The sequence below is a fragment of the Sprattus sprattus genome (assembly GCF_963457725.1).
Source record: "Sprattus sprattus genome assembly, chromosome: 13".
In the NCBI taxonomy this organism is placed as follows: Eukaryota; Metazoa; Chordata; class Actinopteri; order Clupeiformes; family Clupeidae; genus Sprattus; species Sprattus sprattus.
The window spans coordinates 24,933,766-24,948,011 of NC_137911.1; the positions used below are offsets into that span (position 1 = coordinate 24,933,766).

Consider the following 14,246-nt stretch of genomic DNA (forward strand, 5'->3'; position numbering starts at 1 on the left):
TAAGAGCACAGCCTACCATGTCGACGTCCAGAATTAGGTAATCAGTCCATTGTAAAAATTCAATTTCAGCCTGGGATCATAAAACGGATGAAATAGGCCTAGGCTACAACGAATTACTCAGATGATATGGTAAAAACATGTCGCTAAATTACAAGATTCAGTTTCAGCAAAAATCATTCACAGTCACTGATGTGTGCCACGCTTGGCTCGATAATTACCTATCCCGTAGTATGTCCATCCTTGCGCATTCCAGCAAATGAAAGGTGCAGTGACGGCCAAAACAGATGTTAAGCGTACAACGACGCCAAACTCATTTAAATAGGTGATAATGCTGCTGGCATTTTTGCGATTAAGCCAGCACACTCACCTCTGGCAGCTCGCTTTCGGTGCGCCTTCGAAGGAGGTTGCCGCATGCGTACAAAAATCCTCCTATAACGAGTGGGGAAATATCCATCAATTATGTGGAGCGTTGTCGCAATGTACATGAACTGTAGGGGGATTTTAAAGGATTGTGTTGGCAACCTCAGCTCTGACGGAACCAGTTTGCGTCACTTGACGAATAACCCTATCCAGTGGGCAGATTGTCTGTGCCTCTCTGCGGCGCGACAGCTACGGTACACTCGACCATAGACATGTATGTCTATGCACGCGACAGCTGACCCCCTCCGTCATATTTGCACTCAGTATGACATCTCAGTTGTAGTTGGTAATGTCCTTTCAACAGTTAAGAAGCGTCTGTGGTTATCAGAATCTCTGAACCATATAGACCAAGGACATTACACAGTAGCCTATTAATCCATAGCTCAGTGTTAGCAGTCAGCTGATCAAAACAACAAATGGGGAAAAGTGTGGAAATGTGGTGATAGTCTACAGTTAACAATGTAGGGTTTATATGTGTCTACTACACTGTCAGTTTTCATGAGGAAAATCACAACCTGCTGTGTTATTTGGGTCTATGTCCACTATCTCTCTAGTATGTACATTTCAACTTTGTGTACTGAGTGAAGTAGGTTACGTTTATAGCCTACTGTCTGTAAAACATATGCAGTTTAACTAAAGTCCTGTTACTGTTTAAGTCAACTTTTAGATACATTTCCATCGCAAGGTTATATACAGATTCTAAGGAATGTCCAGAATTTGATGATATATCCCTATACCTGCCATATTGCTGTATTATAGAACATTTGGCTTGTGGTGAGGGAAACTTAATTTACCATACACCGCAGTAAAAGTCTACTGTCATGATATGCCATTTGGTAGGTCCAATAGTGCACAGCTGTTTCCTCAATTTGTGCAGTCGGTCTATACGACAGCAGTCGTTACATTCAGTCTCTTTTGCTGTAATTGCAGTATTTAATACTATCATGTTGCCCAGTCTCAGACTCAGGTCTCAGTCTCCTGGTAGGCATGGATGACGCTGTCATAAGCAGGCGGGGGTGTTTGAGTGGGCAGATACCCTCTTAGCCCATTGTTGCCAAGCCAGAAAGACTGGCGCTTGTGCCCAGAGTTCGGAAGCAGGCTCCCCTCGCTGGAAGAGGGAGGCTCAATCTCCTGAGTGCTTGGGGAAGATGGCGGACTGTTGGCCCTAAGAGTACCTCCCTTCTGTCCCGGGAGGAAAGTAGAAGCCTGGAAGGGTGCCTTGCCGCCCAGCAGCTCATCCGTGTCCACAGACGCCTGTCGGCGGGCGTTTAGGTGGGCAGAGACGTGGCTGTTGTCTCCAAGGTGATGTAAGGCATGGCTCCGGTACAGCCCCATTCGGTTGTGAGTGAGAGAGCGGGAGGTGTTGGATTTCCGCTTAGAGGGTCTGGTGATCACCGCTATGGCTCTGCGTCGGGACAGCCAGGTGAGGAGGATGAAGATCAGCACACCGATCAGGAGCCCAACCAGCATAGACAGGCAGAAGGCCAGGATCAAACTCTCTGTGGCAAAGTACAGGAAACAGCAGTTGAGTTTAAATATAACCACACCGGGGACAACTTCACTGTAATTGATGAGTTATAACTTCTAAGGTTAACAATAAAACAAAGGTTATGTTAGATATACAATATGTTTGAGCTTAATGTAATGTTCTATGTTATCTATTCAGACACCGTACAACCCCTCAAAAGACATGAACACAGTGGTGTAAACTGCTTTGTGTTTTTATTTTCACTTACGAAACATTGCTTTGTAACAACAAACTGAAAGACAAAATATCCACCCTTAAAATGATGGTAAATTCTGCTGTATAGGTATGTGTTTTATTTTTAGGGAGAGTCGAAAAGCTATTGCTAAAGCTATTGATCTGAATGTCCATGCTTACATTCTCAGCTTTAGTAAAGCCAACAACGGAAGCCTGTGATATTGCCTTACCAATGCCAAAAGAGTGCAGAATCTCCAGAATAGGGTGAGTCTCATTGGCAGCCATAATCCCCAAACGCCAGCGGAGATCAGGAGGGCAAAGCAACAGGCAAAGCAGCCACCCTGACCGCACAGAGAGACTCTCTACCCAACACCAGGAGTGGCTGTGGAAGATTTTTTTCTTGCTTGCAAAAACGGAAACTTTTCCGTCATGTTTCCTGCCTGTTTTCCCACTTTTAAAATTAGCATGTGCTTGGCTTATCTGTTTGGACCACCGGCTCTGGGAAACAGAGGCCTTTTCCTCTTGCATCATTTCCTCCAGTTCACTCAATACACAACAATGGCTCTGTGCCCTTATTCTATTCACACAAGGTAAGATAATGGTCTCTGGAGAAAGGTTCTATTGCTTTCTTCTTTAGCAATGACTTGAGAGGTTACTAAATACACATACAATAGGATGGGATAACAGAATAGGAGAGGCAGTGTTTGTGTCTCTAAAATATCACCTTCAGTTTACAGTCTACTGCAGTAGTAGAGAGCTTTGATAAGTATAAGGGGAAAAGCAAAAGGGCCAATAGCACATCTTTAGTTTATCAAGTATTCTGTTTCAGCTGTTTCCTCCCATTGTCTCTCCTCTCCGGAGTGAAGTCCCCCTCCCACCAAGATACATGCACCAGCTCGCAAGTGCTTTGGCTTGACAGTGCGAGACTCCGAAGTCATCTTTTCTCCACTCTGATGCGTTTTTTGGTTGATTTGTTGAATCGTTGGTTGGGAATTCCACCCAGCCCCAAAGAGAGCACATTATAGCTTAGGCTACCTCTAGATGGCGTCGTAGGTCCACAAAACTCTTACTTGAACTGTAGATGACATTGTTACTATAAGGTGTAACTTCATTACGATTTTTTTCTCTGAACTACGAATATAACTACATCAACTGTTACGTAATATTTTATTTATTGATTTATTGCTAAATGAATTGTCTAATTTAATGATTGCTGCTAGCCTACTCATTGCACGTCATCAAGATGATCTATACTAACAAAAAAAGTAGCACATCAAGACAGTATAGGAGTTATGAGCAGAGGCCAGAGTGTCTGATTATGCGATGAAACCACAAGTTCGTCTTAGAAATTTGGAAGGGCCCCACCTCAACTGAGTCATCAGCGTAACAACTTGCTTCTGAAGAAGTTTCTAAAGTTGATACTTTCTTGCAATGCACTTCTCAACAAGGCGAGGGTCGCTATTGGCTGGAGCAACAATGTTTGACTGTTTCTATTGGCAACGAAAGTAACACGCGCTTCCTCCTGCAAGGGGTTCCGCATCGAGACTTCATCTGCAGTCGTGTATCTTCTCAAAGAGTTTATGTAAACGTCGACTTGAAACTTAATTGGCGGTAACATAAAAATACGAAGGAAGAGCCTAGCAAGACGCGATGCAGGTAGGCTGCATCTAAAGCAATAAGGAGCACATGCCATCTCTTACCTCCTCTCCATAGCCTTCGTACCTGCGACAATCGAGTGTGACTGACTTTCATCTATTGGGTATTTATCGAGAGTGATTTCCGAAATGAACTTAGATGAAGCAATGTTTCCGGTTGCTTAAATATGTGTTTAGAAAGGGTTAACCTCTTGATCTGCATGGTCATGAAATGATTGAGTGTATTTTTTATTGATTTAAAATAACATAGAAAACATTATTAAGGGCTACTGATTGTTTTGTACCAATTTATAATTTATTTAATTGCATTGACCATAATGGTTTGACATCTGCAGGAAAGACACTGAAAGACAGCTCCTACTTTTGCTTTGCAGTGGATCCAGACAGAGAGGAGAGCTTCTATTGGATGAGAGACGTGTCAAACACAGCATGAAAACTGTGCTCTGATTGGGAGTCCTCTGTGAGAGCAAATCAAGTTCCTCTGGTCTGTGTGCAGTAGTGGAGAGAGAGGCAGAGAGAGTGAGTGTGTGAGAGAGAGTGTGAGAGAGAGAGAGAGAGAGTGAGTGAGACAGACACAGAGCGAGAGAGGTGTGTGTGTGTGTGTGTGTGTGCGTGCGCTCGCAGGAGGGGCGGTGGGGAATGCCCTACTGAAAGAGAGCGGTGCTGCCCTGACTGCATCAGAAATCTGTTCCAGTGATCTGAGTGCCCTGCGGGGCTCTGCCACTGGATGCCATGGCTTCTCCGGGACCTTTTGGTCGGTCCGGCAAGGACATCATGAACCTGATGCAGAGACTGCAAGGTAGGTGCTTCTCCTCTTTCCTGCTGCATCCATGGCCTGGCTTGTCTTGGCTGGGAGATTTTGCTGATTCAGGGGTGTCCTTGCCTGAAGTTTGCCACCGCGCTCTTGTTGCTTCTGTATGTTGCATTCACATGAACCGTGCATCACTTTCTCTCTCCCTCTTTCTCTCTCCATCTATCTTCACTCTGTCCCTTTTGACATGTACTGTACATCCTCTCTGACTTTCTGTGCCTCTCTCTCTCTCTTTCCTTCCCTGTCTCACAAACATTCACACACACACACACACACACACACACACACACACACTCACACACACACACACACACACACACACACACACACACACACACACACACACACACACTCATTAATTATTGATAAACCCTTTTGAAGCATACCATTAAACTCTGCTAATGTATGCTATCATCCTTGATAGGTAATGCTGGTCGTAGACCTGGCAGTTTGTCTTCTTTACCAATGCTCTGTTGTCTCCTGTCACAAAATTACCTGGCATTTCTGTGTGCACCCTTCACCTGAAATGACCCTGTGCAACAAGGATTAGAGTACAAATACAGAGCCCCCTCTTTCACTCGTTGGTGGAGGTCCCTGTGTGAGCTGTGTGAGATGCTGCTGTCAGGAGCTTTGTTTAAAGGTGATTTAGCTACGTCTCGTCCAGTAACTCCAGCTCGCTGCACTGCACCACTGTAGAAGCTGGCAGCTCTTCCTCTCCTATTTTCCTCTTTCTACCCTCTCTCTCTCTCTCTTTCTCTCTCTCTCTCTCGCTCTCTCTGCTTTCCTCCCACCACTGTTGTCTGTATTCCCCTGTCTCTCTTCTTCTGCTTTCCTCTCTCTATCTCTTCTCTCTTTCTGTTTTCCTTTCCTCTCTTCCTCTTTATCACTCCCGGCCTCTTTATGTATTCCTCCTCACGATCTCGCTTTCCTCTCTGCTCTCCTCATCCCCCATCACTTCCTTTTTCATTCCCTCCGCACACTCTCCATTCTCACTCTTTAGACCTCTCTCTTCTCATCTTCTCCTCAATCTCACACCACCTGTCTTCATTCATGTGAGGTCTGTGCCTCTGTCTATAATCAGACTCCTCTTTGCTGCCAAGGAGCTATCTCTAATGTAATGGCTGATTCAATTAAAGCAAAGACAAGGGCATGTATCACAGGAGAGGTCCATTAGACATATTATGGTCACACAGTTATAAAGGCTCTTATTGTCGTTCATGTTTGAGGTATGTCATTATGTTTAAAAGGGCAACTAGCGCAGTTCATGAGCCATTCAATTATGTTCTAAGAATACGCCACAAAGGCCTCTGTGTGGGCCTTTAAGAAAGCACTGCTGCGATCTGCCACCACTTCGAAGCCACGTGTTGCTTTTCACTAGACTTCTCTGCCTGGAGGGGAAGAGGCGAAGATAAGGTTTTCTTCACAGTCTGTGGTTGCCATGGCAAACTCACTTCTTCAGCCCTTCCCTTTATTAGTAAAATGTCCCCTGATTGCCAAATTCATCTTGTTCCGTTCACTGCAAAGTACTTGACTGTAGTGCCGAAATTATGAAATAGTTTTATTACCTTTAGCACCTAATTGCTTTCTTCTTCAGTTGTAAATCTGGAATCATCTACACACAGGGCCTTGCTCAACACTGAATACAAAGGTGAACTGCTTCTTGAGCTCTCACCTGTGTCCTCCTCTCTCACCTGGATCGTCAGTGTGAAGCATCACTATTTTTAGCATATCTCTCTCCCAGTTGTCCTCACCTTCCTTTGGTTTCTAATGTTTTGTCTTTTACTTCCTAGTACCTCAATTCCCACTCTTGGACAGCTATCTCAGGTAGATGGGCTTCTCATTAGGTTCTGCTCAAGATGTCTTTCTTGTGTCGGTGTTTGTCTTTGTTTGTGTGCTTTTTGGCATGTCCACTATCCTTGAATGGTTGTGAAATGCAAGTGAAACGTGAGACTGGTGTATTAGTATATGAGGCTGCTGGTGAGCTTGCTCTGTACACGTGAGACAACAACCTCAAATATTGCTGGGTGGACGAACCCCTCAGTAATCCACCTACAACCACTCCCTCAAATTAGGAGTGTTTTTCCATATTTTTGAGTGGAAACATCATTAATGGCTGTCAAGGGACTGAACAGTGACATCAGACACACATACATTGATGCTGTTCTTTTCCTGTTATTACAATTCAGCTTAACCATTGGTTAGCAGTCAGAAGCAATTAGCCTCATGCTAACAGTCAGTTTAAGTATCAGCCCTTCATTAATCTCCTGAATTTAGTTTCAGGCTCCATCAACCCCTCCTCTTCCCTCAGTGGTCTTTTTGACATGAGGTGAGCGTCTGATGAACACAGTAGGCAGCTGAACCTGAGATGGCAGTTGACCTTGGGGCAAAGACAGATCAATAATGAGCACTCCTGCTTTACCTCAGGTTTAAGCAAATCCATAAGAACACCATTTTGAAAGATTTAAATTAAGTTAGGGAATTCTGTCTTTAAGTGTTATCACATTATCTGATTTAGCATATTTGTCACGGACAGTTTAGGGGCATTACAGCAACATGACAGCACAGACAGTGGTGCGCTGTTTGTGTTTGAAGAGTGAGATAGTCATCTTCAAAGCTATGAGATTGCATTGAAATGTAAATGTTTATGAATTTGTCGAATTATGAAATAAAGTTTGATTTTGAACCAAAAATAGCGGTAACTTGTCAGAAACAGGAAGTCGCATGTAACAGGAAGGAAGACGAAAGCGCAGGCTGGTGGTTCTACCCTTCAAATTCATTCATTAAACTCTTTAAGGCACAGCTGCTCCTAAAGCTATTCTCTTGCAATTCAGTTCTCCATAGAGCCCTGAGAGGTTCCTGGACATTCAACAGCTTGTGCAGAACATATGTAGGTACAACAAAACTTGCAAGGTTTACATAGGTTGTTGACACTCGGTTGCCATAGCAGTAGTAGTTAGGGTAAATAAGGACATACATTTCGTGTTGTGGTAGAAGTTGTGGTTGGCACCACTTGCTCTAACTTTCAGGCTGACTGTCACCACCTGGTCTAAAGGCCCAGGAAATGTGTCTGATTGGGGTTTTTAACACAAGATAGCGTGCTGGTCGGTGTCAGGCCTTACTCAGAACCAAACGCACACTATCTTCAGGGTAATGTCAACTGAATACAAACAGGAAAAGCAGAATTGCTAATGAGTATCAGAAAACAGAGTGTCATTTTCAAAATGGTCTTTACTGTTAATATGGTTTTTAAAGTTTCCAATTTGACTTTTATTGAAATCAGATAACTCAGCACACACCCAGATGTGTGCATTACACGGTAGTAGTTTATGCACTATCCTACCTATCATAGTCTACATCTGTTTGGAGGAAAAGCTATAGCAACTTCCTCTGGCATCTTGTGGTTTTCTATCAGCCACCAGGATCTGGAGGTCACCAGGGGCTATACGTTCCAGTTGTGTCCTTTCTAATCTTAATCACTGACGCCACGCGGCATTTCCCAGAGTCTACAGGTTCCATCGTGTTTGTCTCTACTCTGTAATCAGGAAGCTGAGGCACTAAAGCAGGAGATGCTTAATAGCCTCCTCTCTGCCCACTGTACTGTACATCTCCAGGGCAGCAGTGCTTTCATGCTCCAGTACTGCACTGACATCAGATGTCTGCTGCAATAGCCTTCTTCCCAGGGGCAGACAGTGTATATACACACTGTTGTGTTGTAGTCACCTGATCCATCGCCCCTGCCGTCCAGCAGACTGTGGGTGTCCTTATGAAAGGGTGTGTTGTTGTCATTGTTCACCACAGTCATGGAGAGGAAGGGTCCACCTTGGGGACCACATGCTTCCTCTTAGTCTTTCCTGCCCGTGTTTACCTGCTTTGAGCAGGGGTGGTTGGCCCTGTCAGACCCCTCTCCTGCTACCACCAGAGACGGTCTAACCTCCCCTATGTGCTTCTACTGGCTGTGATCCCAGCCTTCACTGTTTTCAGTGCAGTGGCTTTTACATGACTAGCATCTGATGACAAATCAGTGGCTTTTACTTTCCTGTCTGTGTAGATGCTGATAAAGTTAATTTTTTTGGCATGACAATGTAGGTCAACATTATTCCCCACCAAATATACATGGCTTTAGAAATGAGTCAGGGCAGCCTGTTATTACAGTCACTTTGGTGACATTACTCAGCAGTTGATCTCCAATCTACACATCCTTCTAGTGTTTGTTGTCCTTGAGAATTTTTTTTACAGTTCAACCTTCAAAGTGTGTTTTTAGCCTAGAAACCCAAAGATTGTTACAGCAAGATATATGTTCTGTGAAATGTAAATTTGATGAAAACAAAAGACTTCCAAGGTTTCCTTGCTACACTATGTTATTTTTAGAATATGTCCCACTTCATGAATGTTTAATCATTATTAATAAACTTCCAGTTCAGCCTTCTCGTCAGAAGTAGTTTTTTAGTCAGCAGGCTTCAGTGCCACCCGTAGACTGCCATTCACTGCTGAAGCCCCACCTTTTCCCTCTGAGCTGTGCGCTTGACCAAGCCAGAGGACAGGTGTCTGACTGAGTGATGGGCTGCTTGTGTCCAAGGGGTGTAAGTGTGCCTGAATGCACACATTTGAATTGGCACAGTACTGCTGAGTGGATGGTCTGGCGTGTGGGGGTCTGACTGTGGTCGGTTGTTAGAGGCTGTCTGTCAGGTGCAGTTGGCAGGAGTGCAGTAGCAGGAGCAGGAGCTGACAGACTGATGGTATCTCTGTCATTAATCGGAGTTCTGTCATCAATGTCCACCTGCCAGCCTTAGTGCTTCCCTTGTACACTACTACTTATAATTCAGTGAATAGAGATGTAGCTGTATATATATATATATATATTCCTATATCCCTATAATAGCCATTGCTATTTTTGTTTTGTTGGTCTGAACACAAGCAGAATAGGTGTTCTTGTAGGACCGCAACACCTATAGACATGCTGCATTGGCATATGCACATTCAACTTCTAACCAGAAAACAATGAGATTACCTCAGATTATTTTAACTCCTCTTGTTCAACACTTAGACTAAACACTAGATGTCACTGGTCTACATAGTTTACAGCCTATATATGGCAATGAAATCATTTCATGAACACATTTGATTTCTAACAGAATTAAGTACAGAAGAAATGTGCACTAGTATAAATGTAGGTGTCTGCACAGTCAAGGGCCATTTTTCTAATGAAAATGGTTACATTTTATACTGCCATGTCAGGGTTTAATATTAGCATGTAGCATGTAGCATTGCAACTGTACCTCAGCATCCTGCCTCTGTGTTAGAGCAGCTGATATCTATCCTGAAGTGTTTAATGACAGCTGTCAGTAATGTATGTAGGTCTCCTGTGACTTCTGTTATCCGACCCACACTGTCAATGGTGCCAACTTGCTAGATATCAGTGTAAGCATGATGTACCTTTCATTATGCCTGTCTTGCCAAGGCAGTCCCCTTTTGCCTATATCCACGGTCAAAGGACAAACACCATTGACTCTCAAACAGAGGGAAATAGAGAGAAAAAATGGATTTTAAATGGATAAGTGAATTAGTCTAAGAGCTATGATTCTTCTCTCCTCTCCCACATTATTAAAAGAAGCATGCCGCGTGGAATTCAATTAGACCTGATTCAATAATGCACGATGCTAAAAACAATGCATGCCAGAAAGTTCAGAGCGCAAGTGTGAGGAAATCCACGCCCGTCACCATGGCAACGGGGAAGCGGCATGACCGTGGAAGACCCCAGCGGCGCCTTAGGAGGGGAGGAGGAGGAGGAGAAGATCATGTCATCGTCTTGGCTGTCCGAGCCTGGTCCTAGACCTTTTCCTCTGAGCTCTGCGGCCTTGTGCTGGAAGGGCGGAGTTGGCAGGGGGAAAGGAGGGGCAGTGAGGAGTGGAGGGGAGCGGGGGTGGGGGCGGGGGTGGGGTTTGCCTAAGGAGCAGGTGGCCAGCGCCTCCTCTGGGCGTCACATGAATGATTTAAAGGCCAAGGCATTGTATTGGACGGTAAGACATTCAACATGTCCTGCTCCCCTTCTGGTCTTGCGCTAGGGCAATCAGGGAATGGTAGTGAGGGCGTTTGTGTCTTACATACGGTATGCCCGTATGTAAGACACAAACACATTGAAATATCTGCAGAGAAAAAAAATCTCCCTCCAGTAAAGAAGATAAGTCTAAGATCACCCGGGGTAATTGTTTTAATAAGATGCCATATCTTATGCAGTGATGCTCTAAAGATCCTACCAAATAACTGTGTGCAAATCGCCCTGCTCCCGCTGTGTCCGCACAGCTCTTAAGCCCCTCCAGCAGTGACTGGCGTTGTATTAGCATACACGAGTCTCATCTGTCATACAGCAGACCCCCCCCCTCCCCCTTTACTCACGCGCACACACACACACACGCACACACCAGCAAACACTCGCACACTCGTGTGCGCCCTCTTGTGTGTGTGGATCAGGCTTGCCAGGCTGTGACATCATCGTTGTTTCCCATTTGCCGATTGGCTGAGTGGAGCTGTGGTGTGTTTCTCCAGACTGATGCTGCTGCTACTGCAGCAGACACACACACACACACACACACACATACAAAGAGAGACACACACTCCTCCACGGCACGTTCCATAGAAAGAAAGAAGGGGAGGGGGGGTGATAAGCCCAGCTCCATTAAGGAGGTTTCTTTACCACAGGCTGCACGCCGGATTCTGTGCGTGCGTGCGTGTGTGTGTGTGTGTGTGTGTGTGTGAGTGTGAAAGGAACAGAGGGAGGAGAAAAGAGAGAGGAGGAGGGGAGGAGTAGAGTGGAGAGGGGGAGGAGGGAAGCTCCATCTCCAACCCCCAGCCTGCTCTCTGTGTTTTCAGGGAAAGCTGTGGCCGGCTTGCCTCCACTCCGCTTCCTGAAGGAGGAAAGGAGAGGGACAGATAGCCAGCCTTATGTGTGTGTGTGTTTGCGCGCGCGCTTGCTTGTGTGTGTGCTCGGTTTTGTTTTGTTTTTTCATCCGAGAGATCTCGTCCTCCCTGTGGATGTCATGCTCAGATGTTAGCACGTCGTGCACACACTGACACACACACACACACACACACACACACACAAGCCCTGATGAAGGGCACAGCCGGTGATCGGGGCTGTGGAATAGAGAATGGCCCACTTTAAGGACGTGCCTCTCAAAAAGACCACCTCTCTCAACTTGGTGACAGGATTCTTCCAGTACCTGCGCGGTAAGTGGGACAGACACCTGCCTCCTGCAGCTCACTTTGCTTTGTATTCCTACGGGATGAAAAATACATATTTCAAATGGTCTTTTTATGTGTGAATGTGTGTGTGTGTGTGTGTGTGTGTGTTCAGGTAGTGATAATGTCCTGTGGTTGTGGATGAGGGAGAATCAGTGCAGAGATGCACTGAACATCTTGTGCGCTTAACATGTTCAGGGCTGTCTTAAAGGATGCTGTGCTTTTGTAAACATGGATGTGTTGCCTGTGGGTTACTGTGTGCATGTTCATTGGTTGGTGTCTATGTGTCTGTGGTGTGTGCATGTGGGTGTGTGCGCGTGTGTGTTGGTGACATGCTCTTTTGGCTCTGTGTTTTTGCGCATGTCATTGGATTAAAGATGGCTCATGCGTGCTGCGACCGCGCCGGCATATGTGTCTGCCTGTGTGTATGTGTGTGTTTTTGTGTGTGTGTGTGTATGTGTGTGTGTGTTTTTGTGTGTGTGTGTGTGTGTGTGTGTGTGTGTGTGTGTGTGTGTGTGTGTGTGTGTGTGTCTTGTTAGTTGTCTCTACCATGTTGCTTTTTAAAATGTGTTTACTTTACTGAGGCTTTGAAGCTCAGAATCTCAGAAGTTATCTCTTCCTCCGTAAATCGCCATGTTATTTCTGACAGTACCGTGAGGCAAAGCTTTTAATATTTTTTTTTGTGAACCAGGCTATTCTTATCCCTCAGCTCTATTTCTGTCTGAGTTCCTTCATTTTGCTGAAGGGTGTCTCTGTCTAGCATGGCTGTGTGTGTGTGGCTGTGGTCATCTTTACATCATCGTCATCTTCGAAAGCCATTGCCTTTGTGTGCAACTTTTAGCATCTAATATTTACAAAACATCAATGTTTGACAAGAAGCAAATCAACCAGCTATAAAGTGTTGACCCAAAATTGTAACACTTACAGATAATTATTTGTTTGGCTTTTCTTTAATAAATCTGCAAAAGTCTGCCATCTCTGGTTTTATTGGAAAAAACTGTGCACCTTGGGGTTTCAGTTTCAACAATTTACCATTTTTTTGATCTGCCTCTCTCGCTTCCTGGAGAGGTCTTGAGATTTTGTCAAGGGTATTGTGGCATTTATGACAGATGTCCTTATTACCCCAAATAAGAGTCCCCAATAGTCATGGTGTGTGTTGTGTGTGTGTGCGCTATATTGTGTTTGTTTTCTATATGACATATCTCCATTGTGAGCTTGCTTCTATATGATGCTTGGGAATATGTTTACACCTTTGCATTTCCATGAAGAACAACATATCAGATGAAAGTTGAAGCCCCTTTTTGAAATCAGCTCAGATCCTTGCCTGACTTCTGCTCTGACTGAGAAATTCTGAATCCCATCAGGGCTGTTCCATTGCAGCGTTAACTGCTCTGTGGGCACAGATAGTATAAAGTATTTATTTAGTATATTTTAAGTTAGTTACTGCAGTATTGCTTTATCTTTTTGTGGTTGACTTTTTTGTTGTTTCATGATTGTTTTCTTCATTTGTAATTCTTTGTGGAACTTGCCCACTTATCTACTTGCAACAGTCTGCTTCCATTTACACCAATCCCTTTTCCACCACACACCAGCTCACTCGTCTACCAATACCTGTGTGCCTTTACATCTGCGCCCGGCCCATTAGGAGACACTTTTGCCTGAGGACCAATACAATTATTGCATTTATCAGGAGATTTAAACAAGTATGAGCTGTGTGAGCATTTCACCTGGGTGGCAACCCCTCTCTGATAATATGTGTGTCTCTGTTTCAGATGAGCAAGAAGTGGTCCAGAAGAGAACCTTCACAAAGTGGATTAACTCCCATCTGGCAAAGGTACGACTCCCTGTGTACTTTTTTTTTGCCTGTTCATGTCCTCTTAATGGACTTTTTGGATGGCAGCAGCAAGTATGCTAAGGGGTGCACTGAAGTATGCACAGCCTCTCTCTTTTGTAGTGCTATTCATTCTCTTATATTATACATGGAGCTTCCAGTCTTAAAAAGGTCTGAACACGCTGTGGAAAATACACACAGTATAGTAGATATAGAAATGTCTTCCAAAGCAGCAACCTAACAAGATTCACTTAAGTCTCTATATTTCTCACTCATGCCATCAAGCAGATGGGTCCCCCCTTATGTGCCGTGGTTCTGCTTAAGGTTCCTTCCTTCCTTCCAGGGAGTTTTTCCTTGCCCCTGCTGCCATTGTGCTTGCACTAAGGGGGTCCAGACTCTGACTTAAGACAATTGTATTGTTATGGCGCTATATAAATAGAATAGAATTGAATTAAATTGAATTGAATTGAATTGAATTGAATTGAATAAGGATAGCTGTGTGGCTGTACCTATGGATCTGCAGAATGGGAATGTGGCATTGGATCAGTCATCAGATTGAAGTCTAGTTGAGATGTACATCATGCCATTACT

The 14,246-nt window shown here is 44.5% G+C and overlaps 2 protein-coding genes across 2 annotated transcripts in view; one reads left to right on the top strand and one right to left on the bottom strand.

Moving 5' to 3' along the window:
* Window positions 1-617: 617 nt before the first annotated feature.
* On the bottom strand, window positions 618-2,478 carry myct1b (myc target 1b). The gene is made up of 2 exons (XM_080850666.1): window positions 2,353-2,478; window positions 618-1,919 (listed from the first exon to the last, which is right to left on the bottom strand). Exons 1-2 carry the CDS (start codon window positions 2,405-2,407, stop codon window positions 1,384-1,386), a joined length of 591 nt encoding a protein of 196 aa, XP_080706792.1. The 5' UTR covers window positions 2,408-2,478; the 3' UTR covers window positions 618-1,383.
* A 9,227-nt stretch (window positions 2,479-11,705) lies between these two features.
* Window positions 11,706-14,246, top strand: part of syne1b (spectrin repeat containing, nuclear envelope 1b) — a gene marked incomplete at its 3' end in the record, with an annotated part of 107,963 nt that continues 105,422 nt past the window's right edge. The window contains exons 1-2 of the mRNA XM_080850248.1: window positions 11,706-11,812; window positions 13,597-13,658. Coding sequence (XP_080706374.1) covers window positions 11,734-11,812; window positions 13,597-13,658 — 141 coding nt within the window. The 5' untranslated portion in view covers window positions 11,706-11,733. The remainder of the gene's footprint in view (window positions 11,813-13,596; window positions 13,659-14,246) is intronic.

Bases quoted from the DNA above. Each gene is read 5' to 3' on its own strand.
- myct1b (XM_080850666.1), bottom strand. From the start codon at position 2,407: ATGGCTGCCAATGAGACTCACCCTATTCTGGAGATTCTGCACTCTTTT. The intron at 1,920-2,352 runs GTAAGGCAATAT...ACTTTGCCACAG, and splicing joins TCTGCACTCTTTTGGCATTG to AGAGTTTGATCCTGGCCTTC.